A 17,495-nucleotide genomic window follows, 5' to 3' on the forward strand; every position below is an offset into this window, starting at 1 on the left:
TCCCATACAGGATAAATCCAAGGAGAAACACATCAAGACACATATTAAACAAACTATCAAAAATTAAATACAAAGAAAAAATGTTAAAAGCAGCAAGGGAAAAGCAACAAATAACATACAAGGGAATCCCCATTAGGTTAACAGCTGATCTTTCAGCAGAATCTCTGCAAGCCAGAAGGGAGCAGCAGGACATATTTAAAGGGATGAAAGGGGAAAACCTACAACCAAGATTACTCTACTGAGCAAGGATCTCATTCAGATTTGACAGAGAAATTAAAAAGTTTACAGACAAGAAAAAGTTAAGAGAATTCAGCACCACCAAACCAACTTTACAAATGCTAAAGGAACTTCTCTAGGTAGGAAATACAAGAGAAAGAAAAAAACCTACAAAAACTAACCCAAAACAATTCAGAAAATGGTAACAGGAACATAAATATCGATAATTACCTTAAATGTAAATAGATTAACTGCTCCAACCAAAAAACATAGACTGGCTGAATGGATAAAAAAACAACACCCACATATATGCCGTCTACAAGAGACCCACTCAGACCTAGGGACACATATAGACTGAAGCTGAGGGGATGGAAAAACATATTCCATGCAAATGGAAATCACTAGAAAGCTGCAGTAGCAATTCTCATATCAGACAAAATAGACTTTAAAATAAAGTCTATTACAAGAGACAAAGAAGGACATATCTATTGATCAGGGATCAGTCCAAGAAGAAGATATAACAATTGTAAATATTTATGCACCCAACATAGGAACACCTCAATACATAAGGCAAATGCTAACTACCATGAAAGGGGAAATCAACAGTAAAACATTCACAGTAGGGAACTTTAACACCCCACTTTCATCAATGGACAGCTCATCCAAATTGAAAATAAATAAGAAAACATAAGCTTTAAATGACACATTAGACAAGATGGACTTAATTGATATTTATAGGACATTCCATCCCAAAACAACAGTATACACTTTCTTCTCAACTGCTCATGGAACATTCTCCAGGATAGATCATAACTTGGGTCACAAATCAAGCCTTGGTAAATTTAAGAAAATTGAAATCGTATCAAGTATCTTTTCTGACCACAACGCTATGAGACTAGATATCAATTACAGGAAAATAACTGTAAAAAATACAAATGTATGGAGGCTAAACAATATACTACTAAATAACTAAGAGATCACTGAAGAAATCAAAGAGGAAATCAAAAAATACCTAGAAATAAATGACAATGAAAACATGACGACACAAAACCTATTGGATACAGCAAAAGCAGTTCTAACAAGGGAAGTTTATAGCAATACAATCCTACCTCAAGAAACAAGAAAAATCTCAAATAAACAACCTAACCTTACACCTAAAGCAATTAAAGAAGAGCAACAACAACAAAAAAAAATTTAGCAGAAAGAAAGAAATCATAAAGATCATATGAGAAATAAATGAAAAAGAAATGAATGATATGATAGCAAAGATCAATAAAACTAAAAGCTGATTGTTTGAAAAGATAAACAAAATTGATAAACCATTAGCCAGACCCATCAAGAAAAAAAAAGAAGTCTCAAATCAACAGAATTAGAAATGAAAGAGGAGAAGTAACAACTGACACTGCAGAAATAAAAAGGATCATGAGACATTACTACAATCAACTATACGCCAATAAAATGGACAACCTGGAAGAAATGGACAAATTCTTAGAAAAGCACAACCTTCCAAGACTGAAACAGGAAGAAATAGAAAATATAAATAGACCAGTCACAAGAACTGAAATTTAAACTGTGATTAAAAATCTTCCAACAAACAAAAGCCCAACACCAGATGGCTTCACAGGCGAATTCTACCAAACATTTAGAGAAGAGCTAACATCTATCCTCCTCAAAGTCTTCCAAAATATAGCAGAGGGAGGAACACTCCCAAACTCATTCTACAAGGCCACAATCACCCTGATACCAAAATCAGACAAAGGTTTCACAAAAAAAAAAACTACGAGTCAATATCACTGATGAACATAGATGAAAAAATCCTCAACAAAATACTAGCAAACAGAATCCAACAGTATATTAAAAGGATCATACACCATGATCGAGTGGGGTTTATACCAGGAATGCAAGGATTCTTCAATATATGCAAATCAATCAATGTGATACATCATATTAACAAATTGGAGGATAAAAACCATATGATCATCTCAATAGATGCAGAAAAAGCTTTCGACAAAATTCAACACCCATTTAGGATAAAAAAAATCCTATAGAAAGTAGGCAAAGAGTGAACTTACCTCAACATAATAAAGGTCATATATGACAAACCCACAGCCTACATCATTCTCAATGGTGAAAAACTGAAAACTTTTCCTCTAAGATCAGGAACAAGACAAGGTTGTCCACTCTCACCATTATTGTTCAACATATTTTGGGAAGTTTTAGGCACAGCAATCAGAGAATAAAAAGAAATAAAAGAAATCCAAATCAGAAAAGAAGAAATAACACTGTCACTGTTTGCAGATGATGTGATACTATACATAGAGAATCCTAAAGATGCTAGCAGAAAACAACCAGAGTTAATCAATGAATTTGGTAAAGTAGCAGGATACAAAATTAATGCACAGAAATCTCTTGCATTCCTATACACTAACAAAGAAAAATCTGATAGTGAAATTAAGGAAACACTCCCATTTACCATTGCAACAAAATAATAAAATACCTAGGAAAAAACGTACCTAAGGAGAGAAAACATCTATGTGCAGAAAACTATAAGACAGTGATGAAAGAAATTAAAGACAATGCAAACAGATAGAGAGATATACCATGTTCTTGGATTGAAAGAATCAATATTCTGAAAAAGACTATAAAACCCAAAGCAATGTACAGATTCAATGCAACGCCTATCAAACTACCAGTGACATTTTTCACAGAACTAGAACAAAAAATTTCACTATTTGTATGGAAACACAAAAGACCCTGAATAGCCAAAGCAATTTTGAATAAGAAAAACAAAGCTAGATGAATCAGGTTTCCTGACTTTAGACTATACTACAAAGCTACAGTAATCAAGACAGTATGGTACTGGCACAAAAACAGAAATAAAGATAAATGGAACAGAATAGAAAGCCCAGAGCTAAACCAACGCCCATAAGGTCACCTTATCTTTGATAAAGGAGGCAAGAATATACAATGGAGAAAAGACAGCCTCTTCAATAAGTGGTGCTGGGAGAACTGGACAGCTACATGTAAAAGAGTGAAATTAGAACATTTCCTAACACCATACACAAAATTAAACTCAAAATGGATTAAAGACATAAATAAGGCAAGATACTATAAAATTCTTAGAGGAAACCACAGGCAGTACACTTTCTGACATCAATTGCAGCAAGATCGTTTTTGACCCACCTCCTAGAGAAACGGAAATAAAAACAATAATAAACAAATGGGACCTAATGAAACTTAATAGCTTTTGCACAGCAAAGGAAACCATAAAAAAGACAAAAAGACAAGCTTCAGAATGGGAGAAATATTTGCAAATGAAGCAACTGACAAAGGATTAATCTCCAAAATATACAAGGAGCTCATTCAGCTCAATATCAAAAAAAAAAAAAAAACGAACAACCCAATCCAAAAATGGACAGAAGACTTAATAGACATTTCTCCAAAGAAGATACACAGATTGGCAACAAATACATGAAAGGATGCTCAACATCACTAGTCATTAGAGAAATGCAAATCAAAACTATAATGAGATATCACCTCACACTGGTCATAATGGCCACCATCAAAAACTCTACAAACAATAAATGCTGGAGAGGGTGTGGAGAAATGGGAACCCTCTTGCACTGTTGGTGGGAATGTAAATTGATACAGCCACTATGGAGAACAGTATGGAGGTTGCTTAGAAAGCTAAAAATAGAACTACATATGACCCAGCATTCCCACTACTGGGCATATATCCTGAGAAAACCATAATTCAAAAAGAGTCATGTACCACAATGTTCATTGCAACACTAGTTACAATAGCCAGGACACGGAAGCAACCTAAGTGTCTATCAACAGATGAATGGATAAAGATGATGAGGCACATATATACAATGGAATATTACTCAGCCATAAAAAGAAATGAAATTGAGTTATTTGTATTGAGGTGGATGTACCTAGGGTCTGTCATACAGAGTGAAGTAAGTCAGAAAGAAAAAAACAAATACCATATGCTAACACAATATATGGAATAAAAAAAAAAAAAGGTTCTGATGAACCTAGGGGCAGGGCAGGAATAAAGACGCAGACATAGAGAATAAACTTGAGGACATAGGGAGAGGGAAGGTTAAGCTGGAAAGAAGTAAGAGAGTAGCAGTGACATATATATACTACCAGATGCAAAATATATAGCTAGTGGGAAGCAGCCACATAGAACAGGGAGATCAGCTCGGTTCTTTGTGACCACTTAGTGCGGTGGGAGGAAGATGCAAGAGGGAGGGGCTATGGGGATATATGTATACATATAGCTGATTCACTTTGTTATGCAGCAGAAAGTAACACGACATTGTAAAGCAATTATACTCCAATAATGATGTTTAAAAAATAAATTAAATAAAATAGAATTTATGGTTATGCAGTTAATTGAACAAAGATAACCAAGTGGTACTATCTGAGCCCCCAAGTTACAGATTTTTGATGAAACTAAATCAATGATTATTTGAATAATTTCTAAGTTCCTACCTGTTATGTATGATATGGGCATATTCTCAGAAAAGATGTTGTGGAATAGTCGATGAGGAGCTAAACATTAAATCACTAATAATTATTTTAGAATTGAAATTTAATTAATATACAAAATTTTATGTGCCTCAGTTCATCTGGGAAATAAGCAATTACTAATTTATTCCAGTATCAATATAAAGCTACATCTACATTATCCAAAAATTCTGGAAAGTTACTAATGATTCTATAACTTGATAATCAATGTTTTCTCTATATTAGGATTATTTGACTAAATCTACTTAAAATTTATTTGATTTGTGGCACATTTACAGAATTTTAACATGAAAAAAATAAACTTCTAAAAACTACATTTTTCTCCTGATTTCAGATTAACGTTGGGGCAAGCCTTAATGATTCACATCTCTGAAATTATAATTTCTGATTTTATAATTTCTTGCTTTCACAAATAAAAAGGAAAAGACAACTCTTTTTTCTCTCTACATCATACAAGAAAATCCCTTTTTCTTCTGATATTTGTAATGCTGGAAAAAATATTTGAGCTCTTTTTATCTCCTCCCCTGTAAAATATGAGGGCACCTGTGTTGTGGAGGATTGTGGAATCAGGGGATTGTTGAGATTTAATGAGAAATTGAAGAAAAAGTTCTTGATATAATGACTAAAATATAGTAATCACTCATTAACAGTTATTATTTGCTATATATTGTAATACAGTACTAAGATGATGTTTTAGTAAAATAATATTATACTAATAGCATGAAATGTCTGCTGGAATTTCAGTGAAATTAAATAAAACATTAGGATTTGGTAAGGTTAAGCATTAAAAGTCATAAATAATACCAAATGAATTCAGGAAAACATCACCTAACTAATCTTCCCTATAATTAAACTCTACATTAGATTTATAATTTTTTTAAATGCTATGGTGGAAGCAATTGATAAGATTTTTGTAGTGTTTTAAGGTTAATTTTACATGTAAAACCTTATCAGTGGCTAATGATGAAGTAACGAAAGCTCTAGGTAATCTACTCATGGCCTTCTGTTTTATGTGAAAAGTTTGCTTGCTACAATACAGAATGTTGACAAAATTAAATTGCCAGAATATTATGTTCAAAACTGAATGCTTGGGGAAGAAAAGGCAATAAAAGAAAATATATGTATAAACTGGAAAAAAATCAAACCAGTCTTCTTAGTTCTGATTGCCTACTTTTAATGCAAGATGCAGATATCAGCATCACATTGAAATAGTTATCCAAATTGCTTATGACTCATGCATGACTACACAATTCATCAAATCAACAGTCAAGAATACATTAAATGGCCTCAAGATTCAAAAGTTTTAGTAGCTGAGTGAATGATTTTATTTTAACTGAAAGAGACCTATATAACTGAACCAAATTACTTATCTTAGACACAGAACAAGGCTGAGAATTAGGAATTCAGTCCATTGTTTATGGCTGAGATAATACATAGATAGAATATCATTATGCAGTGTATATTAAACAACTACTGGGATGAAATTGTTACTAAGCCTTCAGAAATAAATTTACAATTATAGAATAAAGAAAAATATTTCTGAAACGTGTCAGTTCTTCTAAAATTACATTGAAAGAGCCAGACCTGCTAATGATATTCAACATAAGAGAAAGTTTGATAGAAATTAAAAATGTCAGTTGGGCATTTTAATGATATTCCACACTATGATGGTGATAAAATTACATGTTTGCCCTTTGAATATAAGCAACATGTATTAAGTACCAAATAAATCAGACAACACTAAAAATTACAAAAGTACCACAAATTAGTCATAATTCTATATCATGATATAAAATCATAATCAAAAAGTAGTCTTGGGCTTCCCTGGTGGCGCAGTGGTTGAGAGTCCGCCTGCCGATGCAGGGGACACGGGTTCGTGCCCTGGTCCGGGAAGATCCCACGTGCCTCGGAGCGGCTGGGCCCATGAGCCATGGCCGCTGAGCCTGCGCGTCCGGAGCCTGTGCTCCGCAGCAGGAGAGGCCACAACAGTGAGAGGCCCGCGTACCGCAAAAAAAAAAAAAAAAAAAAAAAAAAAAAAAAAAAAAAGTAGTCTTGATTTTACACTATCTCTTTGTATTCTAGAGAAGAAATATTAGCTCCAATGAATGAAATGTATGAACTATAAGATTCATCAGTATAAATAATATCTAATCAATAGTATAATCTTCACTAGAAATTCTGTGCCAAAAGAAAAAACCTGAATTAAAATTTGGGACAGGGAAAAGAAGAATCATCCATTAATTCTACAAATATTTATTGAATACTAACTATTATATAGCTTGGGACTAAGTGCAATTGGGAATACAAGGATGGCAAACCATTATCTGTGACTTCAAAGATGTTACCTAGACTTCTTGTGCTGATCATTTTGCAATATATATAAATATCAAATCATTATGTTGAACACCTGAAACTAATAAAATGTTAACATGCCAATTATACCTCAATAAAATATTATGTTTTAAAATATATATGTATATACAGAGACAGACAGATTGGAGAAAGTAATAAATAAGAGGAGAAAGAAAAATAATGTTAATTGAGGGGAATAAAAAGGTATTAAGTATAGGAGAGTGGGTCTGTTGATTCTAATATGTAAAACACAATTTTAATATATGTAAAAGCCTATATTTGTCAGTTTATAGGCTTGTTGATTCACCTATGGATGATTTCACTGCTTGATGTAGTAATCTCTGGAATGGAAGCTGCTGAATTGGAGAACATAATGGAAAAAAATGTTTCATGTGGAAGGAAAATTGTGTTACTGATAACATCTATGGCAATATATAAGATGGATTACCTTGAAATTAATGTTTCAGAGAAATTTGATTAAATAGTACATAGATGTCCAAATGTAAAATTAAAGTTTAAAATCTATAGACCACAAGTAAAAGTCAAAGACTCTTATCAGTTTGTATAACATTTTTTTCCAAAGTTTTCTTCTAAAATGTTAAAAATAAACAAAACAAAAACAGAAAACAAAATCTTCCCTGAGTTTATTTTTGTGTATGGTGTTAGGGAGTGTTTTAATTTCATTCTTTTACATGTAGCTGTTCAGTTTTCCCAGCACCACTTATTGAAGAGGCTGTCTTTTCTCCATTGTATATTCTTGCCTCCTTTATCAAAGATAAGGTGACCATATGTGCATGGGTTTATCTCTGGGCTTTCTATCCTGTTCCATTGATCTATATTTCTGTTTTTGTGCCAGTACCATACTGTCTTGATTACTGTAGCTTTGTAGTATAGTCTGAAGTCCAGGAGCCTGATTCATCCAGCTTTGTTTTTCTTACTCAAGATTGCTTTGACTATTCAGGGTCTTTTTTGTTTCCATACAAATTATGAAATTTTTTGTTCCAGTTCTGTGAAACATGCTCAAAATGGATTAAAGACCTAAATGTAAGGTCAGACACTATCAAACTCTTAGAGGAAAACATAGGCAAAACACTCTATGACATAAATCACAGCAAGATTCTTTTTGACCCACATCTTAGAGAAATGGAAATAAAAACAAAATAAACAAATGGGACCTAATGAAACTTAAAAGTTTTGCACAGCAAAGGAAACCATAAACAAGACCAAAAGACAACTCTCAGAATGGGAGAAAATATTTGCAAATGAAGCAACTGACAAAGGATTAGTCTCCAAAATATACAAGCAGCTCATGAAGCTCAATATCAAAAAACAAACAACCCCATTCAAAAATGGGCAGAAGACCTAAATAGACATTTCTCCAAAGAAGATATACAGACTGCCAACAAACACATGAAAGGATGCTCAAAGTCACTAATCATTAGAGAAATGCAAATCAAAACTACAATGAGGTATCACCTCACACTGGTCAGAATGTTCATCATCAAAAAATCTACAAACAATAAATGCTGGAGAGGGTGTGGAGAGAAGGGAACCCTCTTGCACTGTTGGTGGGAATGTTAATTGATACAGCCACTATGGAGAACAGTATGGAGGTTGCTTAGAAAGCTAAAAATAGAACTACATATGACCCAGCATTCCCACTACTGGGCATATATCCTGAGAAAACCATAATTCAAAAAGGGTCATGTACCACAATGTTCATTGCAGCTCTATTTACAATAACCAAGACATGGAAGCAACTGAAGTGTCCATCAACAGATGAATGAATAAAGAAGATGTGGCACATATATACAATGGAATATTACTCAGCCATAAAAAGAAATGAAATTGAGTTATTTGTAGTGAGGTGGATGGACCTTGTGTCTGTCATACAGAGTGAAGTAACTCAGAAAGGAAAAACAAATACCGTATGCTAACACATATATATGGAATAAAAAAAAAAAGAAAAAAAAAGGTCATGAAGAACCTAGGGGCAAGATGGGAATAAAAACGCAGGCCTACTAGAGAATGGAATTGAGGATACGGGGAGAGGGGAGGGTAAGCTGGGACAAAGTGAGAGAGTGGCATGGACATATATACACTACCAAATGTAAAACTTATAGCTAGTGGAAAGCAGCCACATAACACAGGGAGATCAGCTCTGTGCTTTGTGACCACCTAGAGGGGTGGGATAGGGAGAGTGGGAGGGAGGGAGGGAGACACAAGAGGGAATAGATATGGGGATATATGTATATGTATAACTGATTCACTTTGTTATGAAGTAGAAACTAACACACCATTGTAAGGCAATAATACTCCAATAAAGACGTTAAAAAAAAAACAAAAATCTTCCCTGAAAAGTGTAACTGCAAAGGTATAATACTGAAAAAGGAAGTTTTGGAATTTTTTTTAATGATTAAGTTGATTAAGTTGTGGTTGATGATTATGGCTTGCCTGTGCCTGAGCTACTGGTCACCAGTGTAATTGCTGTACAAAGGAGAAGACAAATATTTGGAAATGTATGTTAAAATGGTGTTGAAAGGCAAGATTACAAAGTATTTATTTAGATATGGGTTAGATATCTCTATAATTCAAATAAATAATGAAATGTCAGTTAAATTCATTTACCAGAAGCACTCCTGTACTTCTCTGATCACTGCTTTAATTACAAATGATTCAATTAAAGTTAAAATTCCTTGGTGTCAGTTGAAAAGAAAATATAAATTATTTTCAAAGAATTTAGCATAGAATTTTCTTCTGTAGCCACTTTCTTCCAAATTAGTAATATGTAGAATGTTATTTTTAGGACACATGATCTCTGAATAGGGAAAAGGTTCTTCACCAAAATCACAGTTGGGATGTAGACCCTGCCATTTGTCATTTAGAAAATAAATAAATAGAGAATGACAAATTTGAGAAAAGGGCCAAATGCCTGAGTTGCAAATTCACTTTGATGCTTATTTAGAAGCTAAAAACCAAATAAGCATTTTTTTTACCTGCTTCAGCGCTTAGTATGGAGGTAGCTGTTGTAGTAGAAACTGTTTAGGGAAGAAAATATTTATGAAAATAAATTACTTAAATAATTTTGCTGGAAAATTTAGTTCAAGAAACCAGTTGCCATAAACTTAATAAAAGTTTCTGAAGTTGTATGCAGAGGTTAATTAACAAAAGAATCTTTCATTAAATCAATATGAATACCACTGTATACTTACTGTATGCCCAACAAAGATAACTATTTTCTGTTATTACCACTTAACCAAAATCTCACAGGAACTTTATAAGACAGGGCCAAGACAAACCCTGACATGTGATACCTTAGCTTTAGGAAAGTAACCAATGATAACTAAAATAAATAACACTTCACTGATGACCACATACTAACTACATTACCAAAACCTAAGGTTTCCAATTTACTATACTATCTCTTAATTGACACCACCTCCAAATAATGATCAACAGGAAATAAATTCTATCCCTGAATCATACAAGACAGGAATGTGTAAGTGTACTGTAGCAACTCTAAGTACACTTATATCACCAATGTATTATAAGTTCCAAACCCAAAGGTAAACTGCATTTTGCCCAATACTCTCTTGAATGGACATAACTGAAATACTTGCAACAAATTATAGCTTGCAACAAATACATGAGTTAAGAAAAATAAATTAACTTTTATTTCTATGTTTTCAAGTCATCTCCCAGTATAATCATGATTTCAAAATATTTACTTCACAGGAGATCACATTTACTTCTTTTTCATTCCACTTGTTCCAATTATCATCTAAAAATATCAAGCTTTGGATGATTATATTTAACTAATAAGCATACAATACCTATTGTACGTTCTAATCATATTTCTAACTTGAATCACAGGAGTATAATATTTTGACATATTTTCTAGTAACTGTTAATTTTATGTGTTTGTTTTCTTTGAGGTACGCGGGCCTCTCATTGTTGTGGCCTCTCCCGTTGCGGAGCACAGGCTCCGAACGCGCAGGCTCAGCAGCCACAGCTCACGGGCCCAGCTGCTCTGCGGCATGTGGGATCTTCCCGGACTGGGGCACGAACCTGTGTCCCCTGCATCGGCAGGCGGACTCTCAACCACTACACCACCAGGGAAGCCCAGTAACTGTTAATTTTAATTTGAAATTTTATATCAGCATATTTACCAGCATATCTTTTGCTGGCACAGATTCATGTGAAACTATAAATGATTATCCATAAAAAGACATCAGAAATACACATTTAAACCATAATGATGATTTTACCTGTAAATGTTGAATTTGTAGGAGCAGTTTCTGAAATAATCATAAATTACTATTATTGACAGGAATGAAAAATTGTGAAAAAAAATCTAAAACTCAAGTTGCCTATGAGTTATCTGGCCTTTTTTATTTCACTTCTTGCAATTTCGAATGCAAAACAGGAGTCGTTTATATATTCTTTGGAAGCTTATTAAAATTTCTTTTTAAGATATATGTTGCACATGAGTAATCCTTCAAGTATTGAATTCTATCTATATAATCCTCACCTTCCACTCCATCCCTTTATTAAATTATTTTAGTTGATGTCTCACTCCCTTAATTCCCAGAACCTACAGACAGGCAGGAGTGTGGCAGGAGAATTGCCCCATCTACCAGTGGTTCAAAGTGCCTTGACAGCATTGGTTTTGAACTGACCCAATATGAACAAATACCCTGAAACGGAATAGTCTCAATCCACTGAGGAGCAGTCTAAAGCATTAAGTACTTACTCCTCTGCTGTTGATGATATGAAAAGATTCCAAACCCTTTACCTCATCTTTCCTAAATTGATTACAGTAAAACATAGTGACTCACCACTGCACTCCAACTCTCCTGCGATGCAATAGCTGAAAGTTAAATTATAAACAAAAAATAAACAATCAAAACAAAAAACAAGAATTAGGTTGAAATTTTTAGCTCCTAATTACATACATCTCCCAAATTTAAAATAACAAATTGTCTAACCGTGAAAATCAAAACAGAACCAAATAAGAGAACAGTAAATAACTGTTTCCCCAAGAGCATGCTGTGGATTCAAACTGGTTTTTTGTTTTTTTGTATTTTTCATGTACTGTTTCCTAATCTTTTCACTGAGGAGTTCTTGGGACCTAAAGGAATTTTTGGAGTCAAGCTGTAAAGTTAGTTCTTAGATTTTAAGTTTCAAACATGACTTTTTTTTGATGGCCATGCCGCTCTAGTACAGACCTCCCTTCTTTACTTCCATGTCACTGTCTGAAAGCCTATAAACATGATCTTACATTTATGGAATGAAAACTTTCTTTTTACCCAAAAGTACATAGTGACATTTTCTGTTCTGTCTTATGCACTAAGTATAAGATTTAACAAACCATTTGTTGATATGTGGATTTACTGAAAACACAAAATAACCAACATAAGTAATATAAAACTGAACCTAAAGCTGACCTTCCCATTTAGAAATAACAGTTAAAAAATATATTCACTGATTTTTTTCTTAATTGTTTTCTAAATAAAAATGGAAGAAACAGAAATATTGGACAGTTAGAGAATTTACCATATTCTCCCACAGTTATCTTGGATCACTCCACCAGCAGGTATGATGTCATTATAGAAGCAGCTGCACTCAGACAAACTGACGCATTTCATGGTGTTCTCATCCAGGAAGGGAGCACTGTCTGGGCACTTAGCATAACAGCCTGTGTGTAAAAATGACCCGCAGTTCATCTCTATTTGCTGAAACTACATTGTACCTTTGTACACTTACTTCAATGGTTCCATGAACTGAAGTAGATAATAGCAAAACAACAGCATACTCTTAGTGAAAAATATATAAAATTGAAACGGCCACTATGGAGAACAGTATGGAAGTTCCTTAAAAAACTAAGAATAGAACTACCATACGACCCAGCAATCCCACTACTGGGCATATACCCTGAGAAAACCATAATTCAAAAAGAGTCATGTACCACAAAGTTCATTGCAGCTCTATTTACAATAGCCAGGACATGGAAGCAACCTAAGTATCCATTGACTGATGAATGGATAGAGAAGAGTGGCACATATATATAATGGAATATTACTCAGCCATATAAAGAAATGAAATTGAGTTATTTTTAGTGAGGTGGATGGACATAGAGTCTGTCATACAGTGAAGTAAGTCAGAAAGAGAAAAACAAATACCATAAGCTAACACATATATATGGAATCTAAAGAAAAAAAATGGTTCTGAAGAACCTAGGGGCAGGACAGGAACAAAGATGCAGATGGAGAGAATGGACTTGAGGACACGTGGAGGGTGAAGGGTAAGCTGGGACAAAGTGAGAGAGTGTCATGGACATATATACAGTACCAGTTGTAACACAGATAGCTAGTGGGAAGCAGCTGCATAGCACAGGGAGATAAGCGAGGTGCTATGTGACCACCTATAGGGGTGGGATAGGGAGGATGGGAGGGAGACACAAGAGGGAGGAGATATGGGGGTATATGTATATGTAGAGCTGATTCACTTTGTTATACAGCAGAAACTAACACACCATTGTAAAGCAATTATATTCCAATAAAGATGTTAAATAAATAAATAAAGATGTTTTGTTAAGAAAAAAGAATTGAACAGGATTCAGACCTTCTTGCAATGAATATAAACCTGAGAATTTAGAAATTTTGGCTGATTTAATTTTTTTCTAATATGTTTCCTAAAATATTTTAAATGATTTACTACTTTAATGATAGCCACGCTGTTGAACATAATGCAAGACTTGGATAGATATGGGTCTTGAAATGTGAATGCCAATTCTAAATATCTACTTTCACAAGGGTAGACGAAGATAACAGAAATCATAATAAAATGGGCTGAAAATATCCTAAAGCCTGGGATTTAACACAGATGTGACTTTTGGAAAGTTTCTGTATCATCTTGTTTTCTTGTCACTTCATTCTTTTTCTCTAAGATATGTAATGCTAGGAATAAGGTAATTTTTAACTGTGAGATATAGTTAATTGGCCTCCATTCAAGTGAGATTATATTATATGTTGCATTCTGAAACTACATTCTCAACAAACTACCTTGTCTAATGAAATGTATAAAGATTGCCAATGCGATCAGATCACTATGTTCTCCCTATCTCTCTCTCTCTCTCTCTCTCTCTCCTGTTAAATAGATAATTTATGTCTAGACAAAATATTTCTAATGTAGAAATATTAATATCATAATAAAGATAAACAACTATTCATTAAATTACAAAATGTAAGATACTGAATTGTCAGTATCCTAAAATATTTTCGTTTTAAGGTATCAGTATAATTTGCGCTTCTTCATGGAAATTATTAAAATATGTCTTACCTTCTAAAACTGCAGAAAACTTCTGGCCAATTACTCTATCTTTGCATGTTTTTGCAGTCAATGTACCACAAGGTTCATAATGCCAGCTGCATTCCCCAGGTGCATTATAATAATCACAGTAGACAGCTATGATTGAATTATATCAAATTACTTGCATTCATTACATGACAATTTTCACCTTTCATTTTCCAAAGCATTTTTATAAGAGTTTTTGAATGAAACTAACAATAAACAGAACTAAAGTATATCATTCTGTCTTATCAAGTCCCTTTGGCTTTATCTAAATTGCCATATGAGCAAAAACAGCTTACAAAAAAGGAGGGAAATCATATAGAATCAAAATAGAACTTTTCTTTGACATCTCACAATAAGATTGGTTTGAGGTGGAAGAGTAAATATTAATTTTCCCATTTTTTAGCTATTTTAGGTCATAGTCTATATTCATGGTTTTAATGTCTAAGCTTAAATGAGAAAAATAAATCTCCAGGGAAATTAAGCTTCTTTAATATGTAAATAACAGTTCCCAAATGAGGCAACTAAAGATTTCAATATAATATATAAAGCTGTACATAATAAACTAAATAGAATGAGGATTCAATTTCAACATTTCTCATTTGGCACATTTTCTCTTATCATACCGTCCTTTGGAAGGAAATGTGTTGACTAATTTCTACTAAAGTTACCACATTCCACACATAACAAAATTCAGTTTATATTCATTTAACAGTTTATCTTGACTAGAACTCTGTAGAACTTTTCAAGATGATGTGTGAGGACTTCACCCAAAAGTGATATATGAGGTAAATATTTAAGAATATATAACTATACCAAGATAGGTAAACAGTTCATTGTTCATTTAAGTATGAATAAGAAATATTTTCCATCAATATTCAACTTTCCCCTGTGAACAGAAGAACTTTTGAAACTAAAAAAGTTGAATTTGATGTACTGTGCCAGGTGCTATACCTTTTTAAATAGGTATTTTTTTTCCAATCATAAACAAACATTAACATGTGTTTAAACCTGTCTATGCCCAAGAATATGTGTTTTATAGAAAATATGAGGAGAAGAATGGTTGTCTAACAAAACAATTCTGTCTGATTATGTTTTAAAGAACAACAACATATGGACTTACGACAGAGATCTGGTTTCCTCCATGTAACACAGACTCCAACCGCACTGCATGCTTCTGCATACATCGCCACAGCTGTGCAGAATCCCAGGTACTTCCCCTCCATGTCACATGCACAAGCTTCTTCAACACATGCATCATAGTACGTACTGGGGTCCACCTAGGAAGACCATGTTAAAGCAAAAATAGAAATGAGATTTTCTTTTCTGATAAACAAGGAAAATAAGAAAAAAATGAACAGACTGGGGAAACAATATAACCACACCTGAAAGAGTTAAGCAATCTTGGTTATTCTTTAGCTGTTACTACTAACAAACACTTGTAGCCTTGTCCTTCACAAGGCTAGTTACTCTCTGACTCCATATGAACTACCCTTTGCACCTGGCATTTCTTCTCCCCTGCACTCCCTTGTAGCACTATTCATTTCAGAAAGAAGGTCACAGGCAATAACTTCAGGGACACCAGACCGGGTTGCTGAGCCACCTGACACCAGCTTTGGCCATGAATTTGCAGAAAAAAAGACATGCAAGACCTTAATTACTTTCAGCCTTATCACCTACCCCAGACCATGAGCCCCAGGCTATATAATCTTTCCCTGTTCCCCAGGGAAGGGGAGCACAGTTCTTGAGGCACTAGCCTGCTGTGTTTTCCCCTTTGCCAGGCAAAGATTAAAGCCTTTTTTCTCATTGCTCCAAAACTCTGTCTCTGTATTTCTTTTCACCATCGGTGCACAGAAAGCCAAGATTTTTGGCATCAAGCACAGCACCTGAGTACCTGAGAGTAAAACCCGTGCCTGTCATTGCTCTCAGAGCCCCACTACCTTATTGTGGCAGTCTCTGAAGGTGCTGTCCCGGATGATCTCACATTTCCGCACGGCCCAAGCTTTACAGTATGGGTTTGAGTCACATGGGAAGGTTTGAGCTACTGTGTCTGAACATTCTTGACTTGTTTTCCAACTATTTCCAAATTCCAGTGCTCCAGCAGCTACTGATGAGTATCTCGTTGTGAAATCATCCTTAAGATCGCCATTGTTATTTCCACAAAGACCACACACTTTGCCCTATATAGATCAGAAAGGGAACTTTAAAAGTGAGTTATGCTAGAGATATAGAGAGAGATAGATAGGTATGGATAGATAGACATATGATAGAGATATTAAGATTGTGTATATTATAAATCTATTTTAAATTCCAAATTTTGAATGGAAACCAGAATCTGTGGATAAGATTCTGCTCCCATTTAATCCAAGATATCCTACATTTCAGTATTGACCAAGATAAATGCCTTAAGAATTTAAAAATAATTATATTCAGTAGCTTCAAATCATACAGGAGTATACTCTTAGGTTCTTAGAATATTTGTTCCAAGGATTACATTAATTCTATCTATACACCAAGCAACCACATATGGCTAAACTAGAATGCTTCAGGTTTATTGCATTTATTTTTCACCAACTTCTATCATCTTTGATTACATTTAATACTTCATGTAAGGTTGAATAGATGTGGAACCTTGTTCTATAACAAAGACTACTATTCTCCCACTTTCCACATTTGAATATGTCTCTAATCTTCAGCAGCAAAAATGATTTTGCTTCTATTGTTATTTGCTTCTGTTATATTATTATATATATGAACGTGATATACATACATTCCAGCGTGGATCCAATAACACAGAAATTCTTGTATTTTTGTCCCAAATTATGGTTATTCCACTTAAAATTTTCAAAATCAAGTACAGGCCAACAGTATGAACAGAGTATGAATTTCCACTGAGTTCACATTCCTTACTTTCTGTAGTTTTGACTGCTGTGACTTTACCATCTTGCAAGACAATATTCTGATCCTATAAATGAAAAGATAGACTTACAAAAACATTAGTTTTATTTGGCGGTGCATAATCTGAGAGAAAAAGA

General features: G+C 34.0%; 1 protein-coding gene across 1 annotated transcript in view; it reads right to left on the minus strand.

The window, feature by feature from the left end:
• The window catches only part of MUC19 (mucin 19, oligomeric), a 97,707-nt gene that overhangs the window by 61,310 nt on the left and 18,902 nt on the right, over positions 1–17,495 (minus strand). The window contains exons 20-29 of the mRNA XM_065888182.1: positions 17,231–17,425; positions 16,401–16,640; positions 15,584–15,740; positions 14,449–14,574; positions 12,664–12,805; positions 11,946–11,977; positions 11,376–11,405; positions 10,104–10,145; positions 9,562–9,594; positions 7,431–7,463 (exon numbers count right to left, since the gene is read on the minus strand). Coding sequence (XP_065744254.1) covers positions 7,431–7,463; positions 9,562–9,594; positions 10,104–10,145; positions 11,376–11,405; positions 11,946–11,977; positions 12,664–12,805; positions 14,449–14,574; positions 15,584–15,740; positions 16,401–16,640; positions 17,231–17,425 — 1,030 coding nt within the window. The remainder of the gene's footprint in view (positions 1–7,430; positions 7,464–9,561; positions 9,595–10,103; positions 10,146–11,375; positions 11,406–11,945; positions 11,978–12,663; positions 12,806–14,448; positions 14,575–15,583; positions 15,741–16,400; positions 16,641–17,230; positions 17,426–17,495) is intronic.

Source organism: Phocoena phocoena, chromosome 11 (assembly GCF_963924675.1).
Source record: "Phocoena phocoena chromosome 11, mPhoPho1.1, whole genome shotgun sequence".
NCBI lineage: Eukaryota > Metazoa > Chordata > Mammalia > Artiodactyla > Phocoenidae > Phocoena > Phocoena phocoena.